At 45.9% G+C, this 15,850-nt stretch overlaps 1 protein-coding gene across 1 annotated transcript in view; it reads left to right on the top strand.

The window, feature by feature from the left end:
• The first annotated feature begins 11,018 nt into the window (after positions 1 to 11,018).
• HS3ST3A1 (heparan sulfate-glucosamine 3-sulfotransferase 3A1) overlaps positions 11,019 to 15,850 on the top strand; it is a 76,821-nt gene continuing 71,989 nt past the window's right edge. The window contains exon 1 of the mRNA XM_031467584.2: positions 11,019 to 12,490. Within this exon, the coding sequence (XP_031323444.2) occupies positions 11,889 to 12,490 (602 nt within the window). The 5' untranslated portion in view covers positions 11,019 to 11,888. The remainder of the gene's footprint in view (positions 12,491 to 15,850) is intronic.

Below are 15,850 nucleotides of genomic sequence, written 5' to 3'. Positions count from 1 at the left end.
CTCCCTGTTCTTGCTCATGGTCTCTTAGGATGTTTAGTACATCAGATTGAGTTCCCCTTCTTATAAAGGCAAAAAAGAGAGAGAGAGAGACCTGATCATATAAACAAAGAAGGAACTGTTTTTTAAAATCACTATATAGTCATATCTAAAAATGTTATTTTTTTTTCCTGGGCAAATGGGTCTATAAAAATTACATTCTTACATAGTCTGGGATTTGAATTATTCCAAGTCCTTTAAAAGGGTGAGATTTGTGTCAGAGGCTAAGCTGTAAAAAGCTCAGAGGTGAGCTTGGGCTTTTAGTGTTTAATTAGTAAAGATAAGCATTACCTTTGCAGCACCAGGTAATGTTATGCCAGCAGTTAAAGGGCAGAATGCTAAACAGAAGAGAGGATCAGATGGATAAAATGCTCCTTTACCTTGAGAGAAGTAATACCAGCAGAACAGTCTGTCTGTCTCTCTCTCATTCTTCTTCCTTGTCATAGAAAGACTGCAAGAATTACGGAGGTGATCAAGGTTGCAAGAAAATAAACTTCAGGTCTTTCCTAGGAAATGTCAAAGATAGGAATGAACAGAAGCTCCAAGAGAGGAAGCTTGTGGGGGTTCTAGTGCATGAGGACGTTTCTAGTAGTCCTACGGGTGTGAACAGATACAACAAGGACCTGCAGACTGAGCTGGAAACATCTGCGATTATATAAGAGTTCCACTGAATTACGGTGGAAAACCTTTGAGTTATGTTGTTTCATTAGGGAGATGCCCAGTCTTAATTGTTAAGAGCATTGGCTTTAGTATCAGACAGAGGTACTTCAGAGTTGGTTTTGCAGCTTACGAGCTAGGAAACTTAGGGCACATTTTCTTGTCTTCTTCAAGCTTCAATTTTTCCATCTGTCAGTGGCAGTCATAGAACCTACTCTTGGGGGATCATATGGGAACTAAGTGTGAATATAGCTGCAAGGCACTTAACACACAGTAAGAGTTCATACATCTTGGCTATTTTTATTAAGCTAATGGCATTGATACAGGTTTGTTGTGATCTGATTTCTGTCCTCCCCAAGATATGTTCAAGTCCTTCTCTTCAGTACCTGTGAATGTAATTTTATTTGGAAATAGGATCTTGGCAGATGTGATCAACATTTATGTTAAAATGAAGTCATATTGATAGATATTTTTTTCAAAGGAGACATACAGTTGGTCAATGGGCACATGAAAAGATGCTCCACATCGCTAATCATCAGGGAAATCCAGATCCAAACCACAGTGAGATATCACCTCACACCTGTCAGAGTGTCTGTCATCAAAAAAATCACAAATAACTAATGCTGGCAAGGATGTAGAGAAAAGGGAACCCTTGTACGCTGTTAGTAGGAATGTAAATTGGTGCAACCGCTGTGGGAAACAGTATGGAGGTTCCTCAAAAAACTAGAATTAGAATTACTGTATGATCCAGCAATTTCATTCCTGGGTGTGTATCTGAAGAAAACAAAAATACTAATTTGAAATGACAAATATACTCTTAATGTTTATAGCAGCATTACTTACAATAAGCAAGTTATGGAAGCAACCTAAGTGTCCATCAACAGACGAATGGATAAAGGTGTGGTTAGTCAATATTTTATAGTAACTATAAATAGAATATAATCTTAAAAAATTGTGAACCACTATGTTGTACCCCTGAAACTTACATATATTGTAAATAACTCTACCTCAGCTTTAAAAAGTGAAGTGAAAAAAATGAAGTCATACTGGATTAGAGTGGGTCCTAAGTACAATCACTGGCATCCTTGTAAGAAGAGATGCAGGCAGACGGATGCGCAGAGGGAAGGTGCCACGCGAAGATGGAGGCACAAATTGGAGTGATGCACAGGCAGTCAAGGACACCAAGTTGTCAGCAGCCACCAGAAGCTGGAGAGAAGCAAGAGAGGGTCCTTCCCCAGAGCCTTTGGAGGGAGGATGGCTCTGCTGACACCTTGGTGTCAGACTTTTAGCCTCCAGAACTATGAGAAAATAACTTCCTACTGTTTAAAACCACCTAGTTCGGGGTAATTTGTATAACAGCCCTAGAAAAATAATACAATGCGCCGTGATTCATCCTACACCGTTAGCTGCTTAATAATATGACTGAGAAAAAAATGATAGAAAAATGTATAGAAAATTATATAGAAAATGATCATTAGAACTAAAAAGGGGTATTTATTTTACAGTTGTACCACATGTATTTTCATTAAAAACAACAACAACAAACTTTTGCAATCGTTCTGTTCCAGAAGTCCCACTACAGCTTGAAAAGGACGAGCCAGTGAGGAAAGAGAAGACAGGCATTAGTTCTTTGTGCTGGCATCATTTGGACCTTCATTTGGGATAGTGAAAATGCCATGAAGGAGAAAGCAGTAAAGGAGGGTGAGTTTGCAAGTAACACTGTTAGAACCTGAGCCTATATCTGACTCAGAATAGAAACCCCGTGGGGAACAGAAAATAAAACATTTCCTCTTGATAGTCACAGTCTGTTCCCTTTTCAGTTACCCAACTGTGTACCATGGTTTTTTCCTCCAATGATTTTGCAATTAATGCAATATTTTCCATCATCTATAAAAATTCATTATTTTTTTCCCACCATCTCCCTGTGTTTCATGTGCTTTATGAACCAGCTTGCTGAAGGCAAAATTTGCTTAAGTGGAATATTGCATAATTTGAGGAGCGTCCACAATGATTATTCTAATTTCAGTTAATATTCGATGTATTAGTCATAGTTATTTTTTTCTATTTTTTTTGAATTAATCATTAGCAGGGGAAATGAAATGGGTCCTAAGAGGACTATCAATTCAAATCTCTTGCCATAAATATAAAGCTATTTGTGTTTATGTGTCTATGTTAATGTATGATGTGAATGTGCCTTATCTAGATGTTCCAGAGAATAATGAAAAGGAGATTATTTGGACAAAGAGAGAAGAGACCCTCATCTTGAATTAACAGGATGAAGTCTTAAAAGCCTTTTGAACATTTAATATCCTGATCAAATAAGACTGTAGGAGATCAAACCATCCAAACTTTAGGACTGTAAGTATTTAATGTAGACCAAGTCAATGTGCATAAAAGTATTGGCAGTAATTAATCTCGCACTCAGTTGCTTACTAATGTCTGAAAAAGCTCTATGATTGCATAGAAAAAATAATCAGAACTAAAAAATAAAAATAAAAACCATTTGTTGAAAGAGATGGTATCCATAGATGGGTTAAGGCGTGCCTCATATGTTCTGATGAGTAAACTAAGCATGCGGGTCTATACCTACTCCAGAGAGTGTGACAGGCACAGAAATCTCAAGCTGGAAATCGGGTGCACGCGAAATAACTTTCTTGTGCTTTCGAAAACTGAACTGCATTTCCATTTTGAGCTCCTGTCTTTCCAAGTGACAGAAACATAACCTCAGTCCGTGCTGGGTAATCTCCAGGTCTCCCCCGCCTCCCCCGCCTCCCCCTGCCCCCAGACCCTTATCAATCCCTCTGCTCCCACTCTGTATTTCCTATTTGGCCTTAGCGATGCCAAGATATAGGGAGTCTGGGCTTTGGCCCTTGGTGCCCATCCACTGGTCGTCTGACGAGCCGCACTTTGTCCCACCTGTCCTAGGTCGCCAGCCCAGGCCTCTCAGGGCTGTGTCATGCCTTGTCCTTGACCCCCAGGCTTCTCCAGACTCTGCATCCTTATCCAGACCTCATTCTGTCTCATGTTCCTTCTTCCATGACTCTGGGACTTTGAGGGGACCCTAGGGAGTTGTTGCTGGAGCTTTCTGCTGAGGAATCCACAGTCCCGCTCCTCTTCCTCTCTCAAGCTGCTCTGAAGTGGGGGATCTTTTTGAGCCTTGCCCCTTCCCTGGCCCTTCCTGGGCTGGTGGGCAGAGGGGGACAGGACGTTGGCTCCTGCTCAGGAAGCCCTGGCACGTCACTCTCCTGCTTTCCCTCTGATTCAGCTCCTTCTCACATGGCACAAGGAATGCATTTAAATCTCCTCTGGAGTTGGGGAACCAAGGAAACGCACTCAGACTCTCCTTTATTGTTCAGGTCTATTATTTGTGTCCCCATCCTCCTGAATTTCACCTAAAAGATTAACTCAATTTTTACCTACTATTATAAAAAGTATACAATATCCTTTAAATAAAAGTAATACTAATATTATAATAAAGAAAAAATCATGGACTCAGCATCCTCTCCTTTCAGAAAAGAAACTGAGAGGAGAACAAGTAAAAGTAACCACGTAGCCCTCCTTGAACCGGCTTTTAGCTCTCGGTTACTTATGTAAATCGGTCCCATTTTTCACCTAACAGTTTTTATTTCATCTAACACTTAACTTCTACTGGAGCCAAGGGACTTTGAGAGCCCAAATGGTCAGTCTACAGGAAATGCCCCTTGAACTTTCTGCATGCCAATTCACTTCTCAATAAGGTGTACCCATTTCTTTCCTATGTCACAGAATTGGAGAGAACTGACTCGGGACAAAAGCAAGAAGCCTGAGAAAATCTCTGTGTACTTATCAAACTTTCTAGTTATTTTTGGCTAAATCAATAATTCATGAAAATGATCATTTATCAAGACCTTAGTTAAAGCTCTGTCCCTTGGGGGAGGTGGGTCTCTGGAGAAATAACAGAACAAAGAGAACCCCAGATGCTTGGTGAAGTGTCCCAACCTGGTCTCAGAGTAAACCCGGACCTCACTGTGTGCTCCGAGGCCCCGGCGTGTTCGGAAGACGTTTGTGCTCCGAGGCCCCTGACAACAGCAAGCCTCTGCAAGCTTAGGACTGCACCTCTTGGCACGCGTCCCTGAGAACAATAGGTGTTAGCTGGGTAGGGCAGGGGTCATGGAGTCCCTGGTCCAAAAGGCTTGCAAAACACTGGAGTAAGCAAATTTAACGGGTTTCTTTACTGAAGAGTCACTTTAGAGACTGTAATATGCTGATGTTTATCAGGAGTGCTGAGGGTACAGGTTTTCAAATTTACTCTATCACAGAACACTCTGCTGTGGAGTGCTTCCCAGGGCTAGGGCTATATCTGGGGAAACTCTGGTCTCTTGAAGCATTGGAAATGGCAAGAAAAAAATCCGAGCATCCACTCAGAGTAAGACCTACCCCCAGGAACAACCCTCAGAGCCCAGCACAACGCCTGGCACTCAGGGAATACCGTTAGTCTCTCTCCCGCCACCCTTTACTGTCCAAACTGCAGAGATGAATGCTGGTCAGTGCTACCGGTCAGGACAATTCTTTATACTGTCTTGTAATAATTTTGTTCATTTTCTTTCTCAATCTGGAACAACCACCTTGCTTATCTCCATCTGCAAAACTCTTACTCCTTCTTCACCAAGGTTCTTCTTAAATTCCACTTACTTTGGGAATTCTTGGCCATCCTTCTATTTTATTTGAACTCTTAATGATTCACAGGATAGCAGTGATTACACTTTTAATTATCATGGCACCAGAGATTGAGAAAACACTTTTGCTTCCAACATGAGATGAGTAAGAATCAGATGTGATTTAACAGTAATCAAAATAGTCACTTAGTCACTGTGACCTCATTGGAAGGCTGCTTCATCCTTTGGTGAGAATGGACATGTGACCAAGGCTGTATCTTTAGTGACTTGACCCACCTTCAAGTCCCACTTGGCTATTTGACTGCTGCCTACTTGACTCCGTTTCTCCAACCCTACTGGCTGGTCCCCAAGTCAATTTAGAGCAAGTGCGAGCATGCCTCACTGCAAAGACAGATGAGGAAAAAAAAAAGCCAACTAGCAAATATACACCAGGCTGACTAGGGAGGGGCAGAGTCAATGGGGACACTTGGAGTGACCTCTGACTTCGACTTTTCTTTCATCTGCTATATCTCTCCTATTGCAGATTTTGTTGTTTGTTTCTTTGTAAGGTATTTTGGATTTTCACTATTTGTGCCCTCTGCCAACATTTCAAGTTGGGATGCCATGATTTTATAGTTGGCATCAAACTCTAGTCTCTTCACTGGCTCATCCATGTCAGGCTTTTCCAACCTATCCAGCATTCAGCTCTCAAAGTAGTTTCTAGAATGCTGCCTTCACTATTCCTAGGGTTGGGAACAAGAAATCAAGCATTTGAATTTGAAGTCTGAAGATCCTAGACCCTAATTTTTTGGTCTCTTAAGTTAAAAGAGAGAGAACTGAAACATTTCCTTAGGGCTAAAACAAGTACAAATGAAGATCTGGTCACAGTTCATTAGTCAACATTTCTTGACTGTCCCTTGTGACAGCCACATTGGTGCTTATTCCTCGGACCCAAAATATCATGTCCCCCCAGTCAATTCCATAAGATGCATTTTGAAATCCACTACCTCCACCAAATCTCCCTCCTAATTTCTAGCTAATTATTGTCACGTTTGCTCTGTCCTCATAGGAACGCGTCACTGAGTTGGAACCCTGTCCCCCAGCCCTGGCACTGCCCCCCAGCCCTGGCACTGCCCCCCAGCCCTGGCACTGTCCCCCAGCCCTGGCACTGCCTAGGAGAAGCTCTTTCAGGGGAAGTCTTCCTGACGAGGCAAATGCCACCATGCGCATCTCCACAGCTGTGCAGCAGAAGCTCGGGCTCCCTCGAAAACTCATTCGCGGTCCTCAGGGTCCGACTCTTGTTTTCTTCTCTGTTCTTGTTTTGGGGCTACTTCCAGCCCCCTCGAGGCCAGCCTGCACTTGCCTTCACACTGAAACACAGGCAGTTCACAGTGCACTGCGCCCCTCCCGCCTCAGCTCCTAGGTGGCGCTCTCTCAGGCTGGGGCGCCCAGCCCCGAGGCCTCCTCTGGGTTCGCTGTTCGTCAGCAGGTCCTCACTGGGCATCTCCTTGCACCAGGCAACGTGCTAAGTATTCCAGGTGTGCCTCTGAGGAGTGGTCCTGGGCGCCTTGGAGTGCGCATAGTCTAGGCACGGGCACAGACATAGCCACGCATATAACACAACGGACCCCCCTGCAGTCTGTGAGGAAAACTGCTGAGAACGCTGAGAAGCTGGACCTGGAGGCTTGATCAGACAAGGGGCAGAGGATGCACAGGGAAGTCATCCTTGAAGATGTGTTTTGAGCTGATATATGAGGGATCAAGGTGCTGCACATTCTCGGTTGAAACACCATGCTCCTTGGGACAGGAAGGGACAGGGCACATCTGGGAACTGAACATGAATCTGGTGAGTGTCAGCACCTCTGGTCATTCATTTGGACACAGGGCAATCTTGCATTCTCAGGAATGTGTGCACATTTTGTCTTTTAGATTATTAGCTCATAAGACCTGTGTTTCCCCAGATGCAGGACATGATCTTTTTGTCTCCCAGGGCCATGTTACTCTCTGCTCCCGCTCCAGGAAGCTGACCTGGAGAGTTGACACCAATGGGTTCCCCAACTCTGGCTTCCATGTTGGTTTGGCGGGTGGGGTGCCTGGCAGGAGAGGGAGGCAGGGATGAGGGCGAGGAACAGATGGGGAAGGAACAGAGTAGTGCAGGTCGGAGGGTCGCTCCTAGTTGTGTCAGTCCTCTGGGATAAGGGGAGGTGAAGAAGGCCTAGAAAAGCACACTAGATTCTTTGAGAAGAACCATTTGTGAATCCATACCCGTCAGTTACGCTCATTGTTACAGGCTTGCTCTCCATTTGCTACACGCGGCTGGGAAGTCTTGGTCTTTTTAAAAAAAATCTGTCTCCACATCTGTCTATCCATACATATAACTTCATATATAACTTCGCATATATAGCTTTATAAAGAGAAAATATACAAATAATATATAATGCACAGATATAAAGTATAAACTATATATAACTGTAATGTATAAAATTAGATATTACATAGTTATAATTTTATAGTAATATAAAATACATTTGATTTATATAATCATTATAATATATAGTAATATAAAATATACTATTAAAAGTTATGTGTGTATATATATAATTGTAAAGGAGACAAACCAGTATATAAATCATGGTCATCTCCAGGCAATGAAATTTGAAATTCTAAGTGTGACTTGTTTTATTTTATTCTTTGTTTTATTGTATATGTAAGTGTTTTAAATAAGCATGAATTATTGGTTCTAAGGCAGGTAGGAGAGTTATTTTTTAAAATATTCCTTTCTGAAAAATGTAACCCTCTGTGGGTGGGTGTGAGGGAAGGCAGGTGATCTCTGGTGCAGCAGAATGAAGGGGGTTATAAGTGGGGGGGCCTGAGGTCAGATGCCCCAGAGGATGCTGGGTGAGGACACGGAGCAGCAGTGGGCCCCCGCCGCCTCAGGGAGAGAAGGGTCCCAGAGCTGGAAGTCACTGAACACCACCCTCACCTGTTTTGCCACCGAGTATAAGACTGGCTTCCATGACAGCAAGAGCTCTTCTGATAGAACCTTACCAGTTTCAAGAGGTGGCTATGAGCTTTAATATGAAAGAGAGAGGGACAAACTAGAAGAAACTGGGCTTTGTTGTCCCTCGTGCTTGCTGGTATTTTGGGAGCCATTTTTCTCCCTTCAAAATGTCACTATAATGATCAGCTTTGACTGGTTTCCATTCTAATAAATGCATCTGAATGGATGAAAGGAAGCACTTTTTAAACAGTGTGGAGTACGACCATAACTAGTGTTATCATGAGACTTTAATCAGTCTTCATGATTTTCTCCATGATTAGACATAGTGCCACATACTGGCCCCCTGTTGTTTTGTCAAGAATCTTTCCCTGACCCTGTCCCTGAGAGGTTGCCTTGGATGGGCCGTGTCCCACCAGAACAGCTCACTGCTTCTCTCACAGGCCCTCCTCTACATGACTGTTCCTTCTAGGTTCTGACAGCCTCTCCTTTCCCTCGTTCCTTTAGCTTAAGGGCCGTGACAACTCCAGGGTTCTTGGGCTATACCATGGCCTTTGCTTTCCCACTCTCTGGAAATAAACATTTTGTAAATAAACCCTCCAGGAATTGTCCTAGTTTGGACACGCTGTTTCCTGTCAAGGCTCTGACAGATACACACATCTCTCCAAACCACGTCCCCCTGTGCTGTCCAGTATGGTAGCCACTCGCTTGTGGGCATCATGCATTTAAAATGTGGCTCGGCCCTATAAAGCAGTGCTGAAAGTGTAAAACACATGCTGGATTTTGAAGACTTGGTATGAAAAGAAAGAACCTCAATAAGTTTTACATTACTACATGTGAAAATCACGTTTTTAGGGTGTATTAGATATATTACTAAAATTAATTTCACCTGTTTCTTTTTACCGTTTAAAGGTGGCTACTAGAAATGTTAAATTACCTATGGGGCTTGTATTTATGGCTTATATTTTATTTCCAATGCACAGAGCTGCCCAAATGTGAAAGCAAAAACGCATGATACCCTGCCATCCTGGAGCTGGGAGGAAACTTGGAGATCATCATTTTCCCGGTGAGAAAGCCCTAGCATGCTTGTAAACATTTACGGGATTGCACAAGCTTTCGGAGTAATTTTAAATGGTCTTTTTTGGGTCTGTCTTCTGCAAATCAGCCTGAAATACCTAGAGACAAAACTTTAAAATATATTAAGTTCAAGTTGGTTTTAAACCTCAGCTGGATTGTCGATAGCCAGTTTTAGGACACAAAGAGGCTTAAGAGCTTGCTGTTCATTGGTATAAAAGCCCGCTGCTTTACGGGAGCAGAACCTAACAAGCGCTTCACTAGTTTGCACAAAGGGTTGGGATCGGTACTTCACGGTACTGATACCAAGTCCAGTAGTGCGTGTCTACCCAGCCGGCACCAATGGGGCAGTTCCACCCAGGCACAGAGTCAGGCCCACGGGGTCTCCTTTGGAAGGTTAAAAAGGACTTCCCAGACCTCCATTCCACGTCAGATAGAGCACAGAGAGGCAGGCGGGCGAAGTCCGGACATTGAACAGCAGGATTTTCTCGTGAGTCCCCTGCACCCCCGTGTTAGCACCCGTGTGGGCCCGCAAAGCCGCCGGCATGACGTGCAGGGGCCCTTGTGAGGAGGCCAAACTGTCGCCCACATTTCAGGGCGACCTGCTGACACCAGGAAGCCAGGAAATCGGAAACAAATCAGATTGGAATTAAAAACCACCTCATGCAGGTTCCACGGGCCACCTCTCTCCATTAAACAGCCAGGCGATTAGCATCCCTTCCTGACCTGCTCTCTGAGGAGCTCTCTAGGAGGGCACAAGGTCAGAGGAGGCAAGAGCTAGAGGAAACCGCAGCTTATGGAAGGACACTTAAATCCCTCACTGAGGCGCACGCGTGCAACACACTGAAACTCCATCAAAAACTGGGCATACGGATTTGGAATCGGAGCTGAGAGATGTATCTACATCTGTTTATCTCTATCTGTCTATAAATTTCTCCCTTTGATTCATTTATGAGTTTATTTCCTAAGAGGTTACTCCTTTCCAGGTCCTGGGGAACTCTCCATCATCCTAAACTAATACAAGGGAAATCAATTGGGAAAAACAACAACAACAACAACAACAACAACAACAACAATAAGATCCCCAAGCACCAAAAGCTGCTGAAGGGAGAGAAGGTTTTGCTCCAGAGCCCGCAGTGAACAGCAGAGTAGGTGGAAGTCGAAGCCGCTGCGGAGGAATTCGGTTCACTCCAGACAAACGGGGGCGTGGCGCGCTGCGCCGTCCCGGGAACTGCAGCCAAGAAAACTTCCAGAGGTTCGCGGAGGGGGCGGGGCGGGGACGGGGCAGGGCGGAGGAAGGACGTAGCAACACGGGCGGGAGGGAGCGGAGCTCAGGGGACTCGGAAGGGTTAGGGCTGTGACGGGCTGAGCAGAGTTGGAGAGGTTGGGAGCCCCCCATAGAGCTAGCAGCTCCCTGGGTGGAAGTCAGGCCCTTGGGGATCCGGCCTCCCTGGCTGTCACTCAGAAGTCCCGGGAGCCACCTCAGACCCTGCTCCGCGAGGCTACCGGCTGGGGTGGGGGTTGGGGGCGGAGTGGGGAAGGGGCGTCGCTTCTGTCGCCCCCGCCCTCTCCCATGTCATCCGGTAGCCGAGGGGTCCGCGCCACCTTTCCTCCTTCGCACCCTGCCCGCCCCGCTGCGCTCGTCCGGGGGCTGGTTCGGCCCTGGCCGTTGACGTCACCGCCAAGTTTGCTGCCCTCGGAGCCCCACGTGTGGCGGTGGCGGTGGCGGCGTACTGTGAGGCGACGGGGCGACGGGGAGGCGGCGAGCGCAGTGGCCGCGGCCGCTGACAGGTCTCCTGCAGCCGGGCTCAGCCACGCCGCTCCCAGGTGGGGCCTGAGAGTAGCCGGAGTGGCCGGGCGCGCGTGAAGAGAGACCGACTGCTCGGGGAGGGTCCTCTGACTCCAGCTCTAGCAGAGGAACTCCGGGGACCTGGCCTTAGGGCTGAGAGGGCGCGCCCAGGGGGGCCAGGGACCGAGGAAGCAGGACTGGGAGGCGCTGTCCCTGCCGCGGTCTTCGGTGCACGGAGCTCAGCGGCCCCGGCGCTGCGCGTCCCTTCAGCGGGACCGAGCGAAGGATGCGCGATCGCTGAGCTGGGATCTGCGCCGATCCGGGGCCGAGACGCACGCTTTCGCCATCGCGGCCGCGACCCCCATTCCGGCGACTCTCAGGGAACTGGTGTGCCGAGGGCGGCCCCAGACTCGGGACTTGGGCGAGTCTGAGACGATGGTTTCTTAAGCACGGCACCACGTCCCCCTTCCTGCCCCCTCGACCGGAGGCTAGGATCCCGCGCGGAGCTCCCAGGGCTCCCGGGGCTCGGTCTTCTCGAGGAGCCCCGGCTGCCTTCGCCTGGGCAGCTCGCACGGCCCCAGGGACTCAGGGCGATGTGGCCTCCGTCCAGCACGCAGTCCCTCCCGGAGGATGTCAGGGCAACTGGCCGAATCCCGACCTAGCATGGCCCACGCGCTGCCCGACGTCGCCTCCGGCTAGGATGGCCCCTCCGGGCCCGGCCGGCTCCCACCCCACCTCTGCCGAGCCACTGTCCCGCAGCATCTTCCGGAAGTTCTTGCTGATGCTCTGCTCTCTGCTCACATCCTTGTACGTTTTCTACTGCCTGGCTGAGCGCTGCCAGACCCTGTCTGGCCCCGTCGTGGGGCTGTCGGGCAGCGGCGAGGAGGCGGGGGCCCCGGCTGGCCGTGTCCTGGCCAGAGGCCCAGGGGAGCCGGCGGCGTGGCCTGCGGCCGCGCGGAGAAAGCGCCTCCTGCAAGGGCAGCCGTGGCTGAGACGCCTGCCGCCCGCGCCGGGCGACGCCGCCGCCGAGGAGGCGGCCTGGGAAGAGGAGCCCCCCGGCCTGGCGGGGAGTCCCGGGGGCTCCGGGGCCGGGAGCAGCGTGGCCGAGAGCCCGCCGGGGACCCTGGCCCTGCTGCTGGATGAAGGCAGCAAGCAGCTGCCGCAGGCCATCATCATCGGCGTGAAGAAGGGCGGCACGCGGGCGCTGCTGGAGTTCCTGCGCGTGCACCCTGACGTGCGCGCCGTGGGCGCCGAGCCCCACTTCTTCGACCGCAGCTACCACAAGGGCCTCGCCTGGTACCGGTGAGCTGGCGCGGGACAGGGCGGGCGGGGGCAGTCAGAGCGCAGGGTGGTGACCCTCAGTTCACCTCCCTCCCCACTTCGTGCGGAGGGCAAAGGGTCATCAGTGGTTGTCCGTAAGATGAGGGGTCTGGGTTCCCCACCTCGCCTTCCCCTTCAGGGGAAGTGGATGTCGAAGGCCGGTGGCCGGAAAGTTTTGGCATTTGAGATTTTTTTCTTTAGTCCTCAGGATTCCCTTTTCCCCAAATAGCTCTCATCATTTTCTCTTGCTCTGTGAAAAGTATCCCTGCTCTGTTGGTAGGTAAAGAGAAAACAAAAAAAAAGTCCCCCCCAAGTTAGAAGTCTGTGCAGTTCCCAGGTATGTAACCTATTGGATCCCTTTCTCAAGGAAGCCTGTTTTTATTTCTTTTTTATCTTGTGAGCAGTTCCCTGTGGTTAATGTGGTCTTTGCCAGCCCCTATTTATTTTTCTTAAGCCTTTGCTAAGAAATAATTGTCCTGGGTGGTAAGTAATACAGAGATTTAAAGTGCCAAGAACTGGACTCTATGTATTTGGGAAATATACGTGAGCACGTGTTTCAGAGAAGGCTTCGTTGGTAGTAACTTTGTTTGGGGCAAGGAAAGACTTCTATAAAATGCTTTCTCTATTTGTCGGGAAGAGTACCGTTTGTCTCTGGACTGGCAGAAATTTTTCTAAAGACTGTCTAACAATTCTCTTTATAAATGAGGTTGCCGAATTTTTTTAAAGGAAGAAAAGTGGGGAAAAATAGGAAACTCGGTTACATTGTGAGGAACTGTCCTCGCACAGTGTGGGAAACAATTCTGATTCAGATCTTAATCTTAAATTTGCCCATCTTCTCAAATTCAGACCATCTTTAATAACAGAATAAGCCAAACTCTAATAAATCTTAGTGTCACCTGATTTTTTTTTTTGCCATGAAATATTGGCCTTTTTCCTTTCCTCTGAGTACAATGAAAAGTTGCCCTACCAGAATTTTCCATTTTATAAAGTTGTATCGTGTTTATTACATATGCATTCTCCTTGTTATTTAAACTAAAACAGTATCACAAAAGTTCCAACACCATTTAAATATATTTCAAAAGCCCACTCAATTAACTATTCATCGCCAAAACAGAAGTGGACATGATTTGACAAGTTTATTTACATGAGGGTCAAGCAGACATTGAGATGGATTTCAGGAGCCAAATTTACAGTAATCCAACTCATGAGAAAATATTTGGTCCTGAAAGTCAAATTCAGACATTAAACTTGTTTAAAACAGTAACTTTACATTTTTTGGAAAGAAAAACAAACAGCCCTCCCTTACTATAGTATATATATCATTTAAAATCATCAGCCACTTAAAAAATCCCCTTGTGTTTCTGTCATTTATGTTGTATCCTCTGGGAAGTCCTTATAAAAATGACCTGTTGAATCTGGAAACAACAGGTCCTTCTTCTTAGCACAAAGGCAGCTCTGTTTTTTCCATCAAGGACACAAGAAAGAAGTGATTAAAGACCCCTAAAACTCTTATCTATAGCAGTTTACGCTGAATTCGGCCTGCTACAGTGCTCTAAGTGAACACATTTCAAGCCGACTGCCTAAAACATCTAAGACAATGTTGGACTCTGAGGTACTATTAAATATGGTGAAATATTTAGTACTGAAGTCCTTTATTTTTGTTTTGCCTTATAGACTTTATTTCCACAAAGTAGGACTGTTTCTTCCCATTCCAGAAGTACTGGAGGGCACAGTATATCTACAGAGCTGAATCTGATTTTCTGTGGACTTTTCCGAGTTCGTGTAAGAGAAGGAAGGTTTCAAGGTAACTAGAAACACAAGTATTAAAAAAAAAAAAAAAAAAAGGAAAAGTCATAAACTTTTAGGCTACTCTCACTTGGAAACCGGATGCGCGCTGTAAAGTAAATATCTCCTTGGATTGTTTACTTCAGTAGAGGAGTTTTACAAAGCAATTTATGGCGGTTACAAAAATAACTACACAGTAGACTCCATGGTTTGGTGAATTTAATTTTCCAAGTGTTGGAGCAGGGTCTTTGTTTTACCAGTTGCAATGGTCTTTTGTTGGATGCATAAATTTAAGTTTAACTCAATTACGTGGAAAAACTCTTATTAAAAAAGTCCAACCTATGGAGCCTGGATTATACAATTATTTAATGAAATTTTGCCACAGTTCTCTTTCATCTTGACTCTGAACTTGGGAGTTTGATGTTTGTGAGCAAGATTGAAGACTTAACTGTGAAAAAATAATCGCACAAGATGCCACTTAACTATTAAGTGCATTTTAGTGCTTGTATTTAGCCAGCATTTTAGAAAAAGGGATTCGGTTAGACTTTCCTGAATCAGCCTGAAATTTGTAATAGAGGCTTTCTAACAGACACTGATGACCACACACACACACACACACAAATGGAAAGAAAACCCCAGGATTTGAACCCTGAAGTGAATTATGGAAGAGAAAAAAATGTACAATATTTTTAAGATGCTTGTTGACATAGGAGAGTCATAAATGTCTAGCCTTATGTTTTTTGCTCAGTGAACTCCCAGTTTGCCGTGATAGTTTGTTGTGGCAGTGCCCCCTACTGTCCTGACAACTTCAGAAATCTGTTGCCTTTAGGGAGTCTGAAGACAATCTCTTAGAAATTGAGTTTGAGAGTTAGAAATGCCTGTTGCTAAAATGTTTCAATAAATTTCTCTCTCTAGGAAAAAAATGTAAATACTTTATGAACTATATCCCAAGAATAATGTAATCAACAATGTCTTCATTTGAATAAATTCATAGTAAAGGCCAAGAAAATGAATTTATTCAAAATCGCTAAGAAAGAGATTATCCTTATTGATTTAAAATGTCCTATTACTCTAAAATAAATGAAAGAAAGGAAGAGTTTAATATGCCAGGAAATGTGTTGATGAACATTTAGGACACATCAGTAGAGTTTTCTGGTTATGAAACTCCACCCTGATGGGTTTAGAGAACATTCCATATTTCTTAATTTAGCCGACATGGTATCAGTACAACAAATGTCTGTGGCTGGCCTGTCGCGGGAAGGCCATCCTTCACCATGGACAGTCTCCATTCCCATCATCGTGCGCGTGCTGGGCTCCTGATGAAGGGTGGGGAGTTGTTTCGCTAGCTTCAAAACTTCGAGATCTTTTCTGGAAGTCAAGACCAAATGTCTCTGCTGTAGTTCAAGCGCAGGTGAACTTGGAATTCAGTGAGAAGCTCCCTCCCAACTCTGCCTGTCTGTCTGCACCAACTGGAGGGTGTGGTTCTTTTTCTCCTAAGATGAAAAATACCTGTCCATAAAATATTTGAAGATATGTGTGTGTGTATATATACTGTGT

Source organism: Camelus dromedarius, chromosome 16 (genome assembly GCF_036321535.1).
Source record: "Camelus dromedarius isolate mCamDro1 chromosome 16, mCamDro1.pat, whole genome shotgun sequence".
Lineage (NCBI taxonomy): Eukaryota > Metazoa > Chordata > Mammalia > Artiodactyla > Camelidae > Camelus > Camelus dromedarius.
Note: the sequence above shows the minus strand (reverse complement) of the source record. Positions and strands in the feature narration are given on the sequence as shown.